The sequence below is a fragment of the Podarcis muralis genome, chromosome 10 (genome assembly GCF_964188315.1).
Source record: "Podarcis muralis chromosome 10, rPodMur119.hap1.1, whole genome shotgun sequence".
Taxonomy (NCBI): domain Eukaryota; kingdom Metazoa; phylum Chordata; class Lepidosauria; order Squamata; family Lacertidae; genus Podarcis; species Podarcis muralis.
In genome coordinates, this window is record NC_135664.1 from 52,718,828 (window position 1) to 52,742,165 (window position 23,338).

Here is a 23,338-nt window from a genome sequence, read left to right on the forward strand (position 1 = left end):
GACCCTACCTGCATTGTGAAATAGTACAGCCCCATTCAAAGATTGATTGTATCAGTATTTTCTTGGTGTACAAGAGTGCACAACTGTTGCACGCTCCACACTTCTAAGCAATGAGAAGTTGCAGAGGCTACACTGTTGGACTTGGTGTCCATGGGATGAGAGAGCTGAAGTTTGCAGCGGCTTTGTAGTATTTGTTTTATTTATTAACATTTAAGTTTTGTTGCAATTGCCTGAATTTAGTAGCACTGAGCAGAAGCGTACTGTATCTGCTTGTAACAGCAGAAGATCTGGCAATTAGCCTTTTCCCCCTAGAGCTACTTGTTGGAGCATGCTCAGTATGTAGTATTTCTGGTTGGGCTGACTTCTGATCTGGCCAAGAACGGCATGGACAGGTTTGCTGACTCTGTTAATTTACAAACTGGTTTTTACTATTTGGAGGTATGTATTAAAAGTATTCATTAAGTGTTCTCCTTAAGATAATGAAATAAATATATTTGTTTTAGGAATGGTTAGATGTTGTTTTGATTTAATCAATCTGGTATCCAGGATTTGGGATCCTGGAAAAATCCAAACAGAAACTGAGCCTAGGTAAAAATGAAATAAAAACATTTAAAAATAGAAAGTCTGAACCTAAGGTAGCAAGAGCTATACAAAAAGTAGGCGGAAAACTCAGAAGAGAAGAAAGCAGCCCAGTGTAAAATTATTACAGGTAGCAATAATTAAAAGCAAAGTTTTCCTTCCTGTTTGTGTGTTTCAGAGAAGAGATAAGTTACAGCACAAAAAGACATTAGAAAAAGCTGCTTGAGTATAAAAGAGATGAAGTCAATGTGAAGTTCAGAAAAGAAACTGTCACGTCTCTCTGTTCCCCAACATCCTAGAAACCTTTTCCCGATTCCATTTTAATATCCCACCCCACTCTACCCTCGCTCACAACAAAACTTGTTTCTGTATTGGTGAATAGAAGGTGACCTGCACAAACAGTTTTCCATTGTTTTAGGAGTTATCATGATACAAGTCTTATCAGGGTATAGAGAGTCTCAAGGTCGTCACCCAGTGCCTCATGGAGCAAAACGTATTCTGCCTCTTTCACACTAGTGCATTGTCTTAGTGTGACTAAGGCATTGTCAGCATTTCTGCTTCTTGTACACTCCAGAAAAACATATCTACCCCTAGCTTAAGACAGGCATCCAGGGCTATTTCCTTTAAGAGCCAGAGTTTCAGTCTTGTCCAAAGTTTTATTCCGTTCCATAGTTTCTGGGAGAATCACCTTCAGCCTGCACATATTGCCCTCCTAACCCGCAGCCAAGCTCATTAGCACCACTGATAGCACACAGCCATTTGAAGCTGCCAAAAGTTCTATCTAGACCACTGTTGTCTATTCAAGACGGTCAGCAGGTGACTAGGATCCTTGGCAGGGATCTTCCCTTTCCTTCTGGAATTTTTCATCTTGCTACTCAAAATTATTTTACCCAGACATACCAGGAACTGAACCTGGGACCTTGTGCATGCAAACTGTGTGTTCTACCACCAAATTATGTAGTGCGTTTTATCAACTGTAGAACACTATTTAGACATGTTCCAGTTAACTACCAGAGGAACCTCCAGCAACAAAAACATCTGCTTGCTTCTTCACACAACTGGTAAGCCACAGTCTCAAAGCTACAGCCCTATATTCTGACACTTGAGGTTTTAGCTACCAGAGTAAGGTTGTTACAGCAACATATAAAATAGGACATAACTATTGCCACAAGACACTTAAAAAGTGTGATAAGCAATGTTAATCAAACTCAGAGTAGGCCCATTTAAATAAATGAACTGAAGCAATATATTGAGTGTGACTGTATATTGAGTGTATACTGTACAGTGGTACCTCGGGTTACATACGCTTCAGGTTACAGACTCCGCTAACCCAGAAATAGTACCTCGGGTTAAGAACTTTGCTTCAGGATGAGAACAGAAATCATGCGGCGGTGGCGTGGCAGCAGTGGGAGGCCCCATTAGCTAAAGTGGTGCTTCAGGTTAAGAACAGTTTCAGGTTAAGAACAGGCCTCCGGAACGAATTAAGTACGTAATCTGAGGTACCACTGTACTGCCTTTCTGCCCAGATTTGCCTCCCGTGTTTATAAGTGAACCTCAAGGCCCACAATTCGCCTTCACTAGAGATATCTGAAAAGTGGGAATTGTCTTAAGTGTTTTATTGCAAATGATTAATTGATTTTGTGTGTGTGTAGAATACAAATACTGGATCCTGAACCGCAACACGCGAACCAACACTTAGTTGTCATGGAATGTGTTGGCCTGGTAAATGCTTTTATATATATAGGGAGTTTTTTATATATATAGGGAGTTCCCTACCAGGACAGACTTTGCTCGTGTGCTCAAGACATCGATTCCATAGATCATATTTTGTTACATTGTGCGAAGTATGAGCAGGCCAGGGCTGAAAATGATACTACCCTTGCTGGTGCCTTTCCTGGGAAAGTCAGAGGCTCACTATGTCAGGTTCCTACTGGAAGACCGGACAAAAGCTAGAACGTTGGCAGTGGCAAAGTTTTTATCGGTGGTTGCAAGAACAAATGAGCCCTATATTCCAAACAAAGTGCTTGATTAACCTGGAGGTAGGCTGTATGAACTCTGTATTGATTTGTAATGTTTTGTTGGGTCTCTGGACCGTAATAAAGACCATAATAAAGATAGTTGTTTATATATATATATATATATATGAAATATATAAATGATATATGATATATGATATATGATATATGTATGATTATTTGCCTTCTGATGTTTCATTTAATGAAGTTCCTGTACAACGGTATATATACCAAGTACTGATATGACTTATTAAAAGCATTTGATGACCCATTAAAAAAGGAAGTTCACAAACTGTACCAGCAAGTGTCTCACAGATTGCAAAATATTAATGTCATAGTCTTAGAATACATGGCACAACACCTGCTTCCAGCTTCATATACATGGAAGTAACTTGAAAGTTCAGAAAGTTACACAATTTGTCACCCAGAAAAACTAACACAGCATTGTGTGTCTCATTAATTTTCAAGGTGGCTTTCCTTATCTGCTGTATGTCTTCTCTATTGTTTTTCTCCGTTGAACATTTGTAAACAGAAGTTCTCTCTCTTTTACTCTGCTTACTAATTATTTACTGGAGTGACAGAAACTAAAAAACACTGGATACCATAATGTTTTATAAACTAACTCTTAAGTAAAAATCAAGTCATGTAAGGGTTCTTCAGATACAGTACAGTAAGCAAAAACAAGAAGTGGATTCCCAAATGCATATTTGGGCCATTTGCTATATGCAAATGAATATTATGTGCAGGTGGGAATAGTTCACTATTTCAATTACAATACTAATACTCTGTACAGTATACACTATACATTTAAAACACATTCAAAATACATTATTTCCCTCAAATAATTCTGAACACTGCAGTTTACCCCTCACAGGGTTACAATTCCCAGCAACCCTCAAACTACAGTACCCAGAATTCTTTGAGGGAAAGAATGTGCTTTGAATGTGCTTTAAAGGTATAGTACGTATGCAGCCTGACATTATCAGATTATTGGGCTAAGGTTGCAGTCCCATGCATTACAGGTAAGCAACCTAGAGTTGTCCTACTCCTCTATCCCTTCAGAGTTCATTCCTGTTAATTTGAACCACTGCGATTGGGAACCCCTGCTCTCCTCAGCTCCTCTCCTCCCAGACAGATCACCCTTCCCTCATTAAAACAACAAAAGAACACACACACACACACACACACCCCAAATTAAAAACGTTTAAAACAATTGTAGCAGCGAAGTTGTCAGATGCACCAATAAGACTTGCACAGGTCAGGAACAAGCTTTTCTTTGCATTTTTTCTCTCCCTTTGCAGGGATAGATTCTCTCTATCTTATCAGGCTAGCAGGAAAGAGAGGGTAGTTGTAGGTATTACCCCCTCCCCCTCTCTATCTCCTGCCACAAACAGCAGTTTCAAAGGGAGATTTCTTGTTATGTGAAAATGCAAAAGGAAAAAAGTCCCTATATAATTAATTCATGGTGAAGCCAGTCCCATCACAATTTCTCCTCTTTAACTTGAGGGCCCATACAGAAGCTGATTTAAAGTTACCTTTGTTTGTTTTAGGAAAGATAATAGCTGATATTGCCAAAGAAGCTCCAGGATATTTACGGTACTTTACTATACTAACTTGAAAACATTCACTGGGTCACAGCACACCCTAGTGGAATACACGTTTGTTTTTCCATGGAAAAAAATGAAGTATTTTTGAATACCTATGGTGCTGTGGATTAAACCACAGAGCCTAGGGCTTGCCGATCAGAAGGTTGGTGGTTTGAATCCCCGCGACGGGGTGAGCTTCCGTTGTTTGGTCCCTGCTCCTGCCCACCTAGCAGTTCGAAAGCACGCAGTGTAAGTAGATAATTAGGTACCGCTATGGTGGGAAGGTAAACGGCGTTTCCATGCGCTGCTCTGGTTTTGCCAGAAGCGGCTTAGTCATGCTGGACACATGACCTGGAAGCTGTACACCGGCTCCCTTGGCCAGTAAAACGAGATGAGCGCTGCAACCCCAGAGTCGTCTGCAACTGGACCTAACAGTCAGGGGTCCCTTTACCTTTACTTTATGGCTATAAAATTATTTGGAAAATATGCAAAAAATAGTTGCTAATGTAGCTTTTACTGCATAACACTCTTACACAATTGTTAAGAAAACTTGCTTTAGGAACACACCCATGATTTTTGACCATAGCTGTCAACTTGTCCCTTTTCTTACGAGGAATCCTATTCAGACTAAGGGAATTTCCCTTTAAAAAAATACTCTTTAAGTATTGCACCACACTGGTTCTCACATCCCTTCTGTGCAATCCCTTCTCCTTTCTATCCTGTTGTGGGAAACTGCACCCCTCTTTTTTTTTTTAATTAAAGATTTTGTTGATTTACAAAAGTGTGCAATGTCTCTCTCTCGTGCCCCCCCCCATGTAACATTTTTACAAATCATTTTCATTTGTTGAGACATTAGGGAGACAAGGGGGAAAGAGGTGCAGGGGGGAGAGATGGGTGAGAGTGGGGTCAGGTGGCGATGTTTCTATTTCACTTACTATATGAAGGGTTTGGTGTCAGTCTTGCTTGTGCAGGTTCTTTGCTGTTCACTTGTGTTCCTTTGATGGTGAGAGAGGTTGGGGTTGGCCTAGGGTGTGGTTATTCATTTGTGGTTGGCTGTGGTGGTCTTTGTTTTCATGTGTGAGTGGGGTGGGTGGGAACTGCACCCCTCTTGACATATTGCATCCAGAACTCTGCTGTACCTCCAAAATTCCTCCAGACTGTCAGTATTTTGTAGGAGGGATTCAAGAACATACTGGGAATTTAGGTTGTGGGTTAAACCACAGAGCCTAGGACTTGCCGATCAGAAGGTCGGCGGTTCGAATCCCCGCGACGGGGTGAGCTCCCATTGCTCGGTCCCTGCTCCTGCCAACCTAGCAGTTTGAAAGCACGTCAAAGTGCAAGTAGATAAATAGGTACTGCTCCAGCGGGAAGGTAAACGGCGTTTCCGTGCGCTGCTCTGGTTCGCCAGAGGCGGCTTGGTCATGCTGGCCACATGACCTGGAAGCTGTACGCCGGCTCCCTCGGCCAGTAAAGCGAGATGAGCGCCGCAACCCCAGAGTCAGCCACGACTGGACCTAATGGTCAGGGGTCCCTTTACCTTTACCTAGTTAAAGAGGATAAAACTGCTCTTGTCATTTTAGCGCAACAAATGTACAGTATAAATAGCACTTGTACTGTTCCTGCATTTTCTGATTCGCTGGCACAAAATGGTGGCTAATGATACTCTGTGAGGGTAGGAGGAGCACTTAGGCCTTATCTTTCTTAATCTGCATCCTCCTTTCTCTGAGGAATGGATCTGAGCAGGTAGGTTTACATAGGCTTTTGTGTATCTTCTACTTTGCTTTCTGAAGCTACATTGAATAACCATGAACAGGTTGTTCTGAATGTGTGCATCTATTTAGAGCTTGCGCAATGACCTGGAGCCATTTACTTTGTGCAGTGGAAAGACAATGGACAATTCACATGCTTGTTGCTAATGACGTTAAAAGAGAACTTGAGCAAGCTTTAAAAAAAGGAGCAAGAGACAAATTTGCTTCTCTTCTGAAGATTTGAAAACTTTCATCCACTCCTGATTGCGTCCTTAAAGGAAAACTGCACAGAACTATAATGTAATATGTAGTTTGGGCTTCAGACCCTTAAAGATTACAGTTCTGCTGTTGTCATCCGTCTGTCTTGAGAGACAATGGAGTGCGCCTCTGGGTGTGAAGTTCCCCAGGGGTGTCTAGTTTATTTTAAAACACAGAATAAAATAGCAGTGGCACAATGAATCAGTGCATCTTGCTGTTAGCCAGAAGGTTGGTGGTTTGAGCCCCCCCCCCCCCCGACCCCAGAACTGCTATGAGCAGGATTCCTGCATTGCAGGAAGTTGGACTAGATGGTCCTTGGGGTCTCTGCAATGTTTTGATTCTCTGATAATGAACAATAAAACTACAATAGTATAGAAATAGGCAGCAGCAGGACAAATGCAGAGTCACCCAGCAAAAAGTGATCACATTATGATCACATAACACACAAGGCAATGGTTTTGTACTTCCAGAAGCACACAGACCATGAAAGTCCTACTGGGTAAATTAATGGGTATTTGTACAATTGGGCCAAGTACATGATTAGCCTTGCAGTGGAGTTTAATCATTTCATGTACGTAAGGTATTCTTAGAAGCTTAGAGACCTGCAAATTTGTTGGCATGGCACTTTTTGTGACTAAAATAGACTTCAGCTAGTACATGGCTCCATAGGAGGTCTTTTAGCAATGAAAGTGAGAGATTGTCTCACATTATGGGCCTCTCCTTCCCACGCTCTTTTCCACTGAGGTTTTATAAATGACTCTAGGCAAAGAATGAAGACTCCAACAGCTCATTTGAAGGCAGAAATCCTGCACATATTTACCTGGAACACCCCCTGAACACAGTGGGACTTCACCTTTAAGTGAGCCTGCATCAGACAGCTCTCTCCCTGTCAATCTAATTCCATAAGGCAGGGATGGGGGGAAAAATCTGATGTCCAACAGATATTGTTGGACCACAGCTTCCACCATCCCTGACCTTTGGCCATGCTGGCTGGGGCTGATGGGAGGCGGGAGTCCAATAGCAGCTGGAGGGCACCAGGTTCCCCATTTCTGCCATAGGATTGAATTGTTGTTGTTTAGTCGTTTAGTCGTGTCCGATTCTTCGTGACCCCATGGACCAGAGCACGCCAGGCACTCCTGTCTTCCACTGCCTCCCGCAGTTTGGGCAGACTCATGTTTGTAGCTTCGAGATGTTTGTAGCCATAGGATTAGCTAGCCTTAAAAGGAGGTGAGTTTAAGTATTATGTGGGTCACACTGTAAAGCAGAGTTGGGCAACCTTTTTTTCTGGTGAGGATTATTCTATGGCATGCATGGATTGTCTGACACATTGTAAAATCGCTTTGAGATGTTTTATAGGAAGTGATTCCTAAATGGAAGTAAATGCATAATACTGTACAGGGTTTCTGGAAATGTTTTCTTTTGCAATATATGGGCGGTTGCCAAGCCGCCCATTCGTGCTGATGCCTCACCTGGAAAATAGCAACAAGGTCATTCTACCTCACAGACATGTTGTGGTCAACACCTGTACCAAAAATCTAAAGAACTTTATACAAGAAAATTGCTAGATGGTTTTGTCCTATAGTGATGGGAATCCCGTACGCTGCAAAAGTGGAACAGTCCATGCACAAGAGGAAGGTAAGGACCCGAAGGGTTGGAGAAGAAATGAAGGAATAAATGAAAGTAGTCTCTGACAGGGAAAGGACCACAGCTCAATGGCAAGATATTTTGAACCACAAAATGGTGTCCCCTCCCTCCCTCCCCACCACCACCAGGAAAGAAGCTGGGAGTGAAAATATCCAACAGAAACAAGGGGGGGGGGGGAATAAAGATCTACAGAGGTGGGAGATCACTGTGGTGGCAACAGAGGGCAATGCATTCCTTGGAGGCTGGCTCTGCTGTCCCTGTGGATCCTGCCACCTGAGGCGGTTGCCTCACCTTGCCTCATGCATGGGCTGGCCCCAATTTGGCGGAGCACATTTTGCATGCAGAAAGGTCTTGGTTCCAATCCCCAACATACTGTGGTATGTCTGGGAAAGGCCTCTTGTCCTAGGCCAGCTGCTGCCAACCTGGGCCAGATGGAACTGACTCACTAAAAGGAGCAGCAGGGTTGCTGCAGCGTGCTCTCTTTCCTCAGTCACCTGCCTACCCAGGGCCAGTAACCCATGAGGCAAGGTGAGGCAAGATACACAGGGGCAACAGATCCCAGTGCAGATATTTACCCCCCATCCCTTGTTCCCGAGGCAGCTCTTCCTTCACCCCTTCTTCCCTGGCGGGGAGGGAGGTGCCATTTTGTGGTTTGCCTTAGGTGCCAAAATGCCTTGGCCCCCCGCCCTAGTCCGACCAAGGCAAGTTCGCAATACGGGCACGGAGGCGGTACCAAGCAGGGGCCTGCAATGGGTCTGACAATGAGAAAAAGGAGCCAAGGGGTTCAGCTCTGACATTTTCCTTGAGCTCTCTCTGCCCCTGAGGGAGAAGGAGGCGGGCGGGTCTTCCCGCCAAGCCACGTGCCGCGGGCGCCCGCCCGCCCCTTCGCCGCCTGCCTGCCCTCCCGGAGACGGAGAGGCGGGGCTTGAGGAAGTGACTTCAGCCGGCGGCGGCCGCCAGGGGAGCGCAGAGCCAGCGGAGGCAGGCGAGGCTGCGGCTGGCGCGCGTTTCTTCTCCTGGAGGGATTCCGGGGAGTCCGCCAGAAGCTGTTGCTTCTGCTTCTGCGCCGGCCATGGCAGCCACGGCCGCTTCTACCGCGAGGGTCTTGCTGGGGTCAGCGGGGAAGGGCGGCGCGAGGCGGGCAAGTGCTGCTGCTGTTGCCGCCGCCGCCTCTCCTGCCTCCTTAGCCGGGCTCTGCTGCTCCGGCGGCGGCGGCGGCGGCTTCAAGGCAAATCCCTATTGCACGCTGGCCCCTCGGCAGCAGCAGCAGCCCTCCGCCCCGCCCCCGGACATGAAGAACTACCTGTGGAAGCGCTATAACGAAGCCAAGAAAGTGACGAAAGGTGAGAGGTTTTAAAATGAGGGGTGCATTGGGGAGGGGGGTTGCTTGGTTGTGCGTGTGTTTCAGCAGCTTTGGGGCTGGAGGGAGAAGGCGCCCCACAGCCTCGCCACGCGGGTCCTCTAGGCTTGCAGAAAGCGGTTGCTGACATTCCGCTCTCTCCCCTCCCGCCCTTTCCCTTCCCATTTTGGGTTTTTTTTTGTGTGTCCCCCATTTCTCAAGGGGACTCCAGGTGTCTTTAAAGCGCATGGGGTGGGTAGGGAGGGGGGCGGGACACTTCCACTTTAAGCGTGGGGCAGGAGCCCTCCTTGGCCAAGGTCACCAAACATGAGCTTCGCAGCCACGCGGAGGTTTGAACCCAGAGCCAGCGCGTGGGGATGGGTGGAAAGCGTTTTGGGTTGGCAAGCTCTGGGTTCGATTCGCCGGAGTTCGCTCAGGTGACCTTGGCTGAGACGCAGTTTCCCATCCTAACGGATCTGCCTGGAGGGGAGGGGCGCTCCCAAAACTAAATAGGGAGCTTCCTGGTGGGACAGTTGGGTGCAGAAGTGGAAGAGGGGTGGTTTCGGCTTGCCAGCCCAGATTATAGCTTCCAGTGTGGGGCATATGTTGGCTCCTATTCTGTGGTGCATCTCTGTCTGTGTGTGCTTGGACACTGATGAATGCGGTGGTTTGCCAAAATCTAGTTCCTGTACTGAGCGCCAACTAATCTCTCTTCCTGCTCCCTTGAAAAGACAATCTGGAAATTTGCATACACCATGATTGTCTGAATAGGTTCTCTGATTGAAGGCCAAAACAGATGTGATGTGGGAGATCTGTGATGAGATCCCCTCACTCCTTGACGTTTGTAGAGCTGATAGCTTTTTGTGTGTTAGACAAGGAAAACTGTGTTTGAGAGTGGTGTGCTGCTGTTCTGGTAAAAGTCAGGGCTCCAGGGACTGCTTTATAGTTTCATTTTTAAAAAAGTTGGTATCTTCAAATTGCTTCTTGTTTTGGTACTCCTAAGACAGGTGTGGGGAAGCTTTGGCCCTCCAGATGTTGCTGAACTACATCTCCCATCACCCCCAGTTATTGGCCATGGTTACTACAGCAGATGGAAGTAGCAGTTCAGCAACATCTAGAGGATTAAAGCTTCTCCAGTCCTGTCAGAAGATATCATAAGGTGTTTTGTTGCTTGGGGGTGGGCGGGCAACATAATGGTTTCTGTTAAGCATTAGGCATGGCTGCAGTCACTTCCAGCCAAATAAAATAGGGGCTCTGTTGAAGGGTCCACTCCAGACTCAAATTTGAGGGATCATGAGTGAGTAGTGTTTGGAGTCATATAATCAACAGGAAAGAAATGACACATGGGGTGTCCTTTTTTATTTCAGAGAAAGTTGCAAGAAATGAAAATTATTTTGTTTAATGTAAGAAATGCAGTTGAGATCGGAAAATTGGGGTGGCTTCCAGCCAAGCACCTCAAGAAAACAAGGGCTGAATTAAGCAAATAATATTGACCAGCTTGTCAGGGTAGTGGGATTTGTTTTTACTTCTGTTGAAAGTCTACTTGGGGGCAAACCTGGGTTTGTTGCAGTTTCATCCGCCAAATGGTGCTCATTATGTGTCATCTAAACTAGGTACATGAGACCTCCACTTTGCTGAAACTAAGCAGGTCTGGGTTTAGACATACACTGTACACTGCCTTGGGTTCCATGATGGAAAAAGGTGGGAAATAAATGTAAGAGAATTAATGAAATAAAACGTGTGGCAGTGATGAGTAATGTATTGTTGCTGTTGTAATGTATTAGGTAAAGGTAAAGGGACCCCTGACCGTTAGGTCCAGTCACGGATGACTCTGGGGTTGTGGCACTCATCTTGCTTTATTGGCCGAGGGAGCTGGCGTACAGCTTCCAGGTCATGTGGCCAGCATGACTAAGCCGCTTTTGGTGAACCAGAGCAGCGCACGGAAACGTCGTTTACCTTCCTGCTGGAGTGGCACCTATTTATCTACTTGCATTTTGATGTGCTTTCGAACTGCTAGGTTGACAGGAGCTGGGACCGAGCAACGGGAGCTCACTCCGTCGCGGGGATTTGAACCGCCGACCTTCCGATCGGCAAGTCCTAGGCTCTGTGGTTTAACCCACAGCGCCACGGGCAACCAATTTCCTTTTTGAATATGCAGTAACTATTTTTCCCTTCCAGGTCTGAGTTGAGATGCCAGCAAAATGTCAGATAACAGGTTCCGTGTGCGTATCTATAGGGCATTATTTCCACACAACTAGTTTGGTATACTAGCGCAAAACCAGAAGGATGGAAAGCAGCATTCCTGAAAAGAGGGCATTTTGCTGTGTGATACTTAGCAAAGAGAAAGGACTTGCAAACTGTATGGCTTGCAGTGATACAATTATTGTCAACTTCTGCTGTGTGGACTGTTGAGGTCAGTATTTGTCGAGTACCATGGTCTTAAGGGGTTCTGAGTGGTTGGATCAACTGGAGGAAAGTCTTCCGTGGTAGCGCATCCATTCTATCAAATCTACTTTCTCTGAACGTTAGAGAGCCCCAGACCTTGACTGGTTTTAGGTACTTGGTGAAGGCCTATTTATTTACTCAAACATTGGCTATTGTTGCTACCTAGCTTTTAGTATTTGTGTTACCTACTGTGACATTGTATATTTTCTGGTTTGATTGTACTTTTGTAAACAGCCCTTCAATTTCTAATGAATGGTAGGTTACAAATGTTACAAAAAGTCCTCTACATACATGCTTCTAGAGCAGGGATGAGGAACCTGTGGCCCTCCACATGTTGTTGGGCTCTGGTTCCTCTCAGTCCCAGCCAGCATAGCCAGTGGTTAGATACAATGGGAGCTCTTGTGCAACGTCATCAGAACATAACAGCCTGCTGGATTCTAGGCCAGCATCCTGTTCTCACAGTGTCCAACCAGTGTCTTGTCTTGAATGACGTGGGCCCTAGACACTGGATAAAATGGGCAAAAACCATTCTGTTTGGGCTGGTCTTCTGAACCGTGTGGTCCAAATGGCAGATTTCTTGGAGGCTTTTTAATGTTAAATGAAATTAAATGAATAGTGTTTCTGTGCCGGTGTGGTAATCAGTGAGCTCTCATTTTGAAATATGGAGTGTTTGCAGGTGCTGCTGGATAGAATAATATATCTCCCACATGCAAAAGTACTTGCATGGGCCTTTGAGGGGAAGCTCAATTTAAGAAACTAACAGGCCTTGAAAAACTTTGTTATGAGAGGTGTAAATAAGTCTAAATTGTATTGGGAAATGATAACTTTCCATCTCTTTAATAATTTGCATCTGTGCTTATTCCCTTCCTATTGAGTAACCAAGAAATGTTTACTGTAGGTATAGTCTCCCATTGGCCATTTCACACATCAGTGTACAACACTTGAGTATGCTTTGACACTTGATTTTTCTTCTGAATGTGTGAATTGATTCCTTTTGAGAAGCATTGTAGTGAGTAAGGGAGACATGACAGAGGTTTATAAAATTCATGGTTTGGAGAAAGTGGCACAAGACTGGCTGCCTCTGCCCCACCTTATAATGCGAGAACCTGGGATCATCCAATGAAACAGAATGAGGGGAGAGTCAGGGCAGGCAAAAGGAACAACACATAGTTAAACCTTGGAATTTGCTGCAAATAGTTGGTTGCACTGACCAACTTAATAATAATAATAATAATAATAATAATAATAATAATAATAATAATAATTTATTATTTATACCCCGCCCATCTGGCTGGGCCTCCCCAGCCACTCTGGGCGGCTTCCATAAAAACCACGAATACAGTAAAATATCACACGTTAAAAACTTCCCTAAACAGGGCTGCCTTAATGCAATGGTCACTAGGCAAATTCATGGAAAATAAGCTTGTCAGTTGCTACTGGTCATGATGACGATACGCTGTCTCCAGGATCAGAGGCACTGTACTTTATATTGGTCCCTGTGGACAGAGTGCTGCTATGCTCATGGGCTGCTTCTGGGCTTTCCATGTGCAACTGGTTGGTCACAGTGCAAAACAGGGCACTGGGCTATATGTCCCCTAGGTCTGATCCAGCAGGGCTCTTCTTATGGTTATGTAGAAATTATATAAAAAGCTAAGTGATGCAGCAGTCACATGATTCTCATTCATGGATTTCCAGGGGTGGAACATGGCAGATTGAACGTTTTTTGTTTTTCCAGAAATAGGTGCCGGAACTTGTTATCTTATAAATTTGGCAATGGCACCCACCTGAGAGGTGCTGGAACTGAGTTCCGGCTAAAAAAACCAACCCTGGTTATTTTTCTGGTTCATATATAAAAATCCTGATAAGTCATGTGCATACACACTGTCTCCTCCCCCTTCCCTTTGGGACTTAATGCAATACTTTGTTTGTAGTTGGCAAGCCAGGATTATAGTCACAGCTTAAATCACAGTTTCCTGGGTGTAATGGAAAACTGCAGTTTAATTGCATTAAAGTTCATAAGAGAAGGGAGGAAGAATGTACACACAGTGCTTATTCTCAGACTGGTAAACTGAGATTGTTTATGTCTGAGCCAAACCTCTGTCTCCATTCTTGCTGTTTCCCCTCCCCAGGCATGCTTGATTTTCCTAAACTGCTTTTAGGCTTCTTTTCAAACACCCATCTTTATACCCCTAAAAAGTTTAACGTATAGTTTAGTAGCTATTCAGAAAGATACAGTACTTAATTTTGTGCTTTCATAGAATCAGAATTTGAAGGCACCTGAAAAGTCCTCTGTTGTAGTTACCTGCTGGTACAGGAAATCTGCTTCTATAGCATCCTTGATAGGTGGTTATCCGGCCTCTGCTTAAAAGCCTCTGGGGAGAATTCACCACCTTCCAAGATACTGTTTCACTGTTGGAACAGCTCCTACCATCAGAGAGTTCTTCCTAATTTTGACTAAACATTTCTTTTTACGTAATCGGAACTGGTTGGTGGTTTGAAGGTGTGAAATAGAAGAGTTGGTTGCAGCTTATTTAGCGCCAGTCATTAAAACTAATGAAATGGAAAGGACAGTCCTGCAGTTGAATTGGTTTTCCTCCATGCTGCAAATTGTTCAGTGGTACACGGAGCACTTCCCAACAGATCTGTAATGCATCTATTCGAAAAATGTTATGCATGAATTTATCTAGTGGCAAATATACAAGGTGAAAAGTGAAAGCATCACTTCAGTGGGGCACCATGGCCAGAGTAATATGAAATTGAAATGTGTCAAGTACATTGCTTCTGAGCTCAAAACCAAGGCTAGCTCTTGAGGCGAACTCACAACAATTTCTAGGAGAAGCAGTGGTTTCTCAGTTTGGATCAAGCTGGCTTTCACAGACATATGAAGTGGGGGTTGCTTTAAAGATGCCAGCAAGACAGATCAACCCTTATTATAGAAAGTAAAATACAGTAAGCTGATCCTGCATGTAGCCGTGCATATAGTGGTGGCAGCGAACTTCCATGAATTACTTGTTGCAATTTTACCTAGTTAACTAAGCAGTGGGTACTTGGCTTCCATGGGATAACTTTCAAATGGAGAACTTCTACGGTGAGTTATTAGTGGTTGTTGAAATGTTATTTGCCAAGAGTGGTTTATTGACGTTAGGCTGCTCTGGTTTATTTTAATTTTAGTTGGGGAACCAGTCATAGGGTTGCTGCCATGTTGTTTTAACTAGGGAAAATGAAGCTAATTTAAGATGTTGTTTCTAGCAATCTTGGCTGTTTCAGGCTTTACTATTTACTAGGAAATAGAAACCAATAAGCATGTGTCTTGTTCTTGTTAATTCTTCTTGGTTGCTCTTAAGCAGCTAGTTTGCTATCTGCTCTAGAAAGGGCAGTAGCTCTGTGGCGAACCAGCTGCTTGGCATCCGCAAGGTCCTAGGTTCAAATACTGGCACACAATTCCTTCTGGTGTTCTAGAATGCAGTACCAGGGCTATGATACCAGATTCTTATTTTTCTTTTCTAGAGATGAAGGTGGTATCTTCTTTTGATCTATAAAGCATAGCATTCTTCAGGAAGGTTAGCAATGAGTCTCTTCAGAGTGGGCAGTTTTGGGTGGTCTTACAGAGATAACAAAGTCAAGCCTGAGTGCAAGGGTGCCTTCACACAAATGCCTCTCTCCAATTATACAGCATAAGGGGTTGCTTCCTAATGGTGCAGCTATAAAACTGCTAGCACATTTGCAAAGCTAAGCAGTGTCCACTGTGGTTTCAAATTGGATGGGGGACCACATGCGGAGATGGCTGCATTGCAGGGGGTTGGACTAGATGACCCTCAGGGTCCATTCCAATTTCCAACTCTACAGTACTCTTGATTCCGTGGTTCCAAAAACTGTAGGCAGTCACACTTCTTTACATGATGCTCTCCAAAGCCGGTCATAACCAAGCTGCATCTTTGTCCCCTTTGTCAAACTCAACTAAGTTCTTCTGTAAGTTTATTGGCATTTCCTTTGCCTTCTCTGAAGCATGGAAGTGAGGCGGCAAGGCTGTCGGTTGGGTTTTCAGTTTGTGGGATGTACTCTCTATGGTACTTTATTATTATTATTTTTTTACGTATAACCAAAATAAAAAGAAGACCTAGCGAGGGCCTTGCTGAGGGGGTAAGGGATTCGTTGGTGTGTTGACATAGGAGAGTGCTGCAAGAGAGAACCCAGGCTCCAAAGATTTGTGTAAATCATAACAAAACACTTTCCCTGTGGGTTCCTGCTACATGCAGTCTCATTTTATAATGTAATTATAAACTAAATGGCTTAGCAGGCTGCTGGGGAGAAGTTTGGGGAAGCCAAATATTCTGGTTTAATGCTGGGAAAGCTCAGCTTGCAGCAGTAGACTGGCTAGGAGGGAAATGATCCAAGCATCTATAGCAGTGATTTCATTGAAGGCACTGGGAGGCACAAAGTGAAGGAATGAGTACAGTGGGACCTTAGGTTATGAACAGTCCAGCTTATGAATGCTTCGGGTTATGAACTCCACAAACCTGGAAGTAGGTGTCCCAGGTTGCGAACAATGCAATCTGCTTCCAGGGCTGTGGGAGGCCTATGTAGGGAATGTATGTGCCTCAGGTTAAGAACAGACTTCCAGAATGAATTAAGTTCATAACCCGAGGTACCACTGTACTTTGATGCTGTGGGGGAAAAACTGTGGCATTCACTTTTACAAGATGCTGTGATAGCAAAATGTTTCAATTCCCCACTCCCAGTAAGTTGTAGTCAGAGTGCAACTTTCATTTTCATTGTCTTATTTTGAAGATGTCTGACATTTTTACTCCCTTCACAGAGCTAGACTTTCTGGAGTACCCTGGGATGATTGATTCTTAAAGCGCCCTGGGTATTCTAGTTCTGGGAGCAGAGAAGAGATCTCTCTAACAGTTTTCAGCACCCTTAACCAACTGAAGTTCTCAGGATTCTTTGGGGGAAGCCATAACTGTTTAAAGTGGTCCAAAACTGCTTTAATTGTATAGTGCAGATGAGGCCAATAGCTTCAAACAGGCTTATCTCAAGTAGTGGTTCTTAATTTGAATAACTTTTGATATGGTTTATTTCAGCTTCAGGCAAACGTCAGCATTCTGCTTTTAATATCATTTCCTTTGAAGCTGTTATCCATTTACATGTAAAAAAACCTAATAGAATCCTAAAATAGATCAGGACTATTGGAAACCAATTTCCTAGGCATCAGCTCTTTAATTTGCGTTCAGGTAATTTAATCACTGTAATGAATGCCTTTGGTTTAAACAGAACACAGCTTTAATTAAAACAGCATTTGAAGGATATTATCTTAAAGCAGTCCTGTTCACTCAGGAAATAAAATGTTCTTGTTTTATTGTTTTGGTGTGTCACCTTCACAGAAAATTTAAACAGTTGCTTTCTCCTGTTGCATTCCCTCCCATGCTTTGTATGTGTGCTGTAGCTATAAATGCATCTTTAAGAGTTTGACAAATTTCTACTCTGTAACCTTGAGACTATGTCATTGGAGTTTCTTTCCTTCTTCCGAGTATAATAGCCTTGGGGTACTTGAGTAAGAGAACTACAGGTGCATTCAGTAACTTTATTATTGCATAACAACTGAAACATTAAAGCAATTGAGAGTCTGAAGGTTATTCTACTGCAATTAATTTTATAGTATAGCTTGTGACTTGCAACTACTGTTTTATCTTTTCAGCGACATGATTTGTGGAAAATTATTCTGCTGTCACCAAGGCATTTCATGTAACACTGCAGATGCCTGGCCCGAAAGGACAGTTGTGTATTAGCCCCCTTATGTCTCTTTGCCTATTTTTGTTATACAGATGACAAAGGGAGAGAGATCCCCCTCCCACAAGTTAGATCATTCATCAGCACAGACTTGTGCTAAGAGGAATACAGCTGCTCTTTCAGTTTAATGCAATGACCAGCATCATGCTCTGTGATTTTTATTTTAAGAAAGCTTCCTGCAACTTGGGACCAGTCTCCCAGTTACAATCGGAAGCAGAATCTCCCCTCTCTCATATAGCTTAATCTGTTGTTGTTTTTTAAAGGTGCCCACAAATCACTGTTCCAATTTGGCCCATTTTGTTTGAAGTTGGCCCAGATTCAGTTAGCTTCACACATCCTTCTACGCTTCTCCTTGTTTTGTTCACCACGGCTAACATTATTTTGTACTCGAGTTGAGTCAGGGCTCTGGGGAACGCATAGCCTTATGTTGTCATTCCAAGCCTCTATCCAATAAATCCACATAAAACACAAGGTTAAAAGGACCTGAAAGGGCTTCCCTTGCTCCTCAGTTCCCTCTTCTGCAGACTTGAAAAAGCAAGTCCAATGGACTGGTCCCAGAGAATAGCCTCCTGAACCTCATCTTTCTTGGCTCTCTTTTTTTCTGAAGAAGAAACCATTTTCCCCTCCTGCATTGGGTAGGTAACGTTCTGCATTTGGGGTTCTCTTCTTTTTCTTCCTGTTTAGGGAAGCTTTTAATGTTTGATGTATTACTTTATTTTAATATTTGGTTGGAAGCCACCCAGAGTGGCTGGGGAAGCCCAGTCAGATGGGCGGGGTATAAATAAAAAAATATTATTATTATTATTTATTTTTTCTAATTCTTTTTTTTAAAAAATGTTTTCATTAAAGATTCTCTAATTCAGAACCCTTTCTCTCTCTCTCTCTCTCTCTCTCTCTCTCTCTCTCTCACAACTTTCAAGCAAGTTACCCATGCTGCCCCCCTAGCAAAGTGTTTTTTACCACCAGGAATCTCCTCCTAACCCAATTGAGCTTCTCACATGCCTGTCTTTTGGAAATACATACGTTCATTTACTTTATAACTAATCTTCCATACATTTAACCAAATAGTTGCTGGACTGGTCTGAATGCTGCCTTGTTGTGTCACCTATTTTTTTGGTCTCCGTAATAAAACATCTGTTTGATTATTCCAGTATTGGCTCCCCATCTGCTCTGAAACTCCCCATGCTAGAAAGGTCCAGAAGTTCTTGTGCCATGAGTCTTAGTGCACCACAAGACCCAAAAACGTGGCCTTCCTGAACGTGTGTAATCAGTGTGAAAACACGCAGTAACGTGCCTGTTCAAGATACAGTCCCATATGAATTAGGATGGGTGGAAACTTTTTCACGCAGATTGTCTAAGCAGGATTTTCAGGCTGGCTGCAGTTTGCTTACCGCTTTTAAGATTAGTGAAACCTTCTGTTGTGGCTCTGTGCTTTATTTGCAGCCAGAAATACACAAATTGTTCTTGCTTTGTCTAAGTGAGGTAGATGCATAATGTTCCTGGGCAAAGTTATGGCTGTTTCAAAATGCTGTGTTTCTGGTATGCATTTTTTTTTATGCTGATTGCACCATGCAGTTCCAGGTTCTGGGTACTACTTTAAATATATTCTCCCATCTGCCTAATTAGGTAAGGATTTCCAAGCAATTATTTTGTTTGACCTAGATTGTTGCTAGTCTCTCTCAAACAGTTTGAAGAAAAGGATCCGAGGGCTGACATAGCGGTTGAGACTGAGCTATAAACCAGAAAGCATCCTATTAAAACTCAACATTTTCCATGGACTTACAAAGTTGTCTTAGGGCAAGCCTTTCTTTCTCAACCTCATCCCCTCCCTTTTTTTGCAGTGTGGGAGATAACAATTCCGATTTTGCTTTGTTGTAAGGATTGCATGCCAAAGCATTTGGAAGGCATTCTGCAAATATTAACTACCCTATGCACAAACAGCAAATTCTGCCTCTTGAGTGAGGATCTCTGGCACCATCAGCACACTAGTGGGAGATGTTCAGCAGGTTTGGATGAACCAAAACATTTGCAGAAGTACAAAATATGTTTTTTTTTTGGGGGGGGGACTCAGAGAGGCAGGCACCCCAAAAGCAGATCAGGGAGGACTTGGTGGACTCAGAAGCCACAGACTGCTGAGTGATTGGAGGGAGAATGGAAGAAAACCTGGCAGGGCAGAGGGGAATACAATGGAAGAGAGCAACCCTCCAAATATATCAACTCCCATCATGTCAGTCCGTCAGCTATGGCTGATGTGATTTTATTCCAACAACATCTTAAGGGTCACAGTGTTCCCTATCCTAGTTCTAGGTGACAACAGAAGGATCCTTTTAACTGAAATTCAGTTTCATTTAACCTCTCTGGCTTGTGTCTGAGATTGGATCAGAATATTTTCTGTTGTATTAATTGTTTCCAAGCCACTGTAAATGCTTTTCTAAACAATTTTTGGTGTTTATATAACAAGCAAGCACGTTATATCTTACTAATAAACAATTTAAATTATTCTGAAAGTAGAATGGAGCGCAAGCCTAAATTCATTAACTGCTGCTCTGTTCACTATCTGTATTGTATTTACAGCTTTATTGTGATGTAAACCCATCCTGGGATTTTTTTTTTGTGAAGGGCAGAGGCCTAAGAAATAGATAAATACAGATGAGTTCAATGGGATTTACTCTCAGGTAAGTGTGTGATGAAGTGCTGCCTTTGTTATCATCAGAGTTAGTGCCAGGGGATTTTTCTTTTTAAAAAGCAGTTGAACAAAAATGAGGATGAGAGGGTGGGAAAGGAAACAGGCCAAATTCTTACATACAGGTAAGTGAAAATAACCAATGGGTTAGCATAAAGGGAATACTTTGTGAAGTTCATCTAAGACAGCTATGATTCTTACCTGTAAGAACTGCCACCTTACTGCATTGTTTTCAGGTCTGTGTGTGCCCTGATCCGTGGCTGTGTGGGGTGTAGTGTGCCTCTTAATTCACACACGACTGGTTCTGTAGCAGTCCCTGAGTGACGCCCCTTTTGAAATACGTGGTTTATGAACTGCAAGACCATTGCATTATCCTTTTGGGCTGGGCATTCATCAATATGTGAATGATACCCAGCTGTACCTCTCTTTTAAATTAGAACTAGTGAGAGCAGTGAAGGTCCTATGTGAGTGTCTGGAGGCAGTTGGAGGATGGATGGCGGCTAACAGATTGAGGTTGAATCCTGACAAGACAGAAGTGCTGTTCTTGGGGGACGGGGGACGGGCTGGTGTGGTGGACTCCCTGGTCCTGAATGCGGTAACTGCCCCTGAAGAACCAGGTGTGCAGTCTGGGAGTCATTTTGGACTCACAGCTGGCCATGGAGGCGCAGGTCAATTCTGTCTCCAGGGCAGCTGTCTACCAGCTCCATCTGGTACACAGGCTGAGACCCTACCTGCCTGTGGACTGCCTTGCCAGAGTGGTGCATACTCTGGTTATCTCCCACTTGGGCTACTGCAATGTGCTCTACATTGGGCTACTTTTGAAAGTGACCCAGAAACTACAACTAATCCTGAATGCGGCAGCTAGACTGGTGACTGGGAGTGGCCGGTGAGACCATATAACACTGGTCCTGAAAGACCTACATTGGCTTCCAGTACGTTTCCAAGCACAAATCAAAGTGTTGGTGTTAACCTTTAAAGCCCTAAACAGCCTTGGCCCTGTATACCTGAAGGAGCATCTCCAGCCCTACCTTTCAGCCTGTACACTGAGGTCCAGCGCCGATGGCCTTCTGGCGGTTCCCTCACTGCAAGAAGTGAGGTTACAGAGGGCCTTCTCGGTAGTGGCGCCTGCCCTGTGGAACGCCTTCCCATCAGATGTCAAGGAAATAAACAACTATCTTACTTTTAGAAGACATCTGAAGGCAGCCCTGCTTAGGGAAGTTTTTAATGTTTAATGCTGTATCATGTTTTTAGTATTTGGTTGGGAGCTGCCCAGAGTGGCTGGGGAAACCCAGCCAGATGGGCGGGGTACAAATAATTTTTATTTTATTTTCTTTTATTTTAAGTGTATTGTTAATGAATACTAGTGCAGTAATGTGTGTATCTTGCAAGATCCATCCCTTTTTGGAATACATTTTTGTTGTCATTTTGCTGGGACGTCTTATTTCTGAAAAATCTAGAAAATCTCTGTGTGTGTTTATGTCTCTTTCCCACAGACCTGGTTCCTTCCATTATGAGTAACTTGCTGAATCCAGATGCTATCTTTTCAAACAATGAAATGAGTCTCTCGGACATAGAAATCTATGGCTTTGATTATGACTACACACTTGTCTTCTATTCCAAGCATTTGCACACATTGATCTTCAATGCTGCTCGGGATCTGTTGATAAATGAACACCGGGTAAGATATTTGGGGGTGTGGAAGTACATGTTTTAAATGTATGCAGTATGAATACCTGTGAAAGTAGTATGCAGTAATGTTACCCCAGGGGCTTGATCTTCTGCTGTCTTCCTTTCCTAGTGCTTATTTGTCAGTGTGGATTGACTTAAAATCATAGAATCATAGAACTGTAGAGTTGGAAGGGACCACTAGGGTCATTTAGTCCAACCCCCTGCAGTACAAGAATATTTTGCCCAATGTGGGGCTCAAACACACCACCCTGGGATTAAGGGTCTCATGCTCTACCAACTGAGCTATCCCTCACCCAGGTGTGGGCCAGAAAGGATGTGACTACAAAGGAAGAGCACCAGAAGTTTAAAGTGAACTCTTGGTTGTAATTGCTTCTTTGCAAACAGGGCTTGCTGAGAGTGAACCCTGCTGGGATTGGCTGAAAGGTGGCGCTCCCCATCAGGAACCCCCAAGTGCAGGCAAGGGGGCTTGTTGTCGAAGCTGATTGGTGCTGTCGGCAACCCCCAGTTTGTGAGTTATGTGTGTGGTTTGCTTCCAAACCCCGCCTGTTAATTGGGCTTCTCACATGCCCAAAGTTTGCCCGTGGGCACGAAATCCAGTTGTAAATCAGGTTGCCCATTTCTGAAATGCATATATTTCATGAACAAGCTTGCATACCAGCTGGGTTGGTATAGCAATTAAAACAATATCCATGTGCAGCTAAAATAGAGTCTTCATGCAACCCTTGCAACTCAGTCTGAAACGTTTGGTAATACAACTCCCTTGTCTTTCAGCACTACTGAATTATGTATACATAGATAGAAGTAAGATCTCTACTTAGCTTTCTCAGTATCCGTTCATGTGTGTAATCCTCTGCTTCAGGCATGGGGAACCTAAGTCTCCGGGGCCAAATGACTCATTGTATCTGGCCCTCAGGACACTCCCCAGTCCATACACCCTCTCAAACTGCACACCTCGCTGGTTCTGCCTCCTTGAGGGTTTTTGCCTGACTAGAAGGTATTATTAAATGTATTCTTTGCCTAGATGGAGGATAGAGAGGAGTGTATGTGTGTAGAAACTAGCCTATAGCACGAAGGCCAAATTTACATTTGCTCCGCCCAGTTTTGCCCCCTGGACGTTGGCCAGGAAGGAATGTGGCCTTTGCCTTGGAAGAAGTTCCCACTTGAACGCAAAAGCTGCAATCTTAGAAGCACTAACTTGGAAGTAAATCTCATTGAGCCAAGTGGGGATTTGCTTTTGAGTAAACATGCGTAGGATTGGGCTGTCAGGGTCCAGAACTTTCCACAAGCAAAAAAGCTAGTCGTTGCAGGGCAAAACAATGTTTCTCCTTGAGAGGGAAAGTTTATGCTGTTGGTTACTAAAAAAACAATAAATAAATCATATTTCGGGAATTGAAGACATTATAGAGCTCAGGTAGTTGGAAGGCATAAAACAGAAAGACACACACCTTTCTGAAAGGTGGGGTATGTCTTTTGCAATAAATAAGATCCTACATATGGTAGGATCATGCTGATGTGGTAGGGCATGTGCTTTGCACACAGAAGCTTCCAGGTTCATGCTCCTG

At 43.8% G+C, this 23,338-nt stretch overlaps 1 protein-coding gene across 3 annotated transcripts in view; it reads left to right on the forward strand.

Moving 5' to 3' along the window:
* The first annotated feature begins 375 nt into the window (after window positions 1–375).
* Window positions 376–23,338, forward strand: part of NT5DC3 (5'-nucleotidase domain containing 3) — a 47,812-nt gene continuing 24,849 nt past the window's right edge. The window contains exons 1-2 of one of the 3 annotated variants that reach the window (XM_028747758.2): window positions 376–438; window positions 21,581–21,765. In XM_028747758.2, coding sequence (XP_028603591.2) covers window positions 21,598–21,765 — 168 coding nt within the window. In that variant the 5' untranslated portion in view covers window positions 376–438; window positions 21,581–21,597. Of the gene's footprint in view, window positions 439–8,769; window positions 9,174–21,580; window positions 21,766–23,338 lie in introns of those variants that run through there. The other 2 variants (XM_028747757.2, XM_028747756.2) reach the window with 2 other exon arrangements.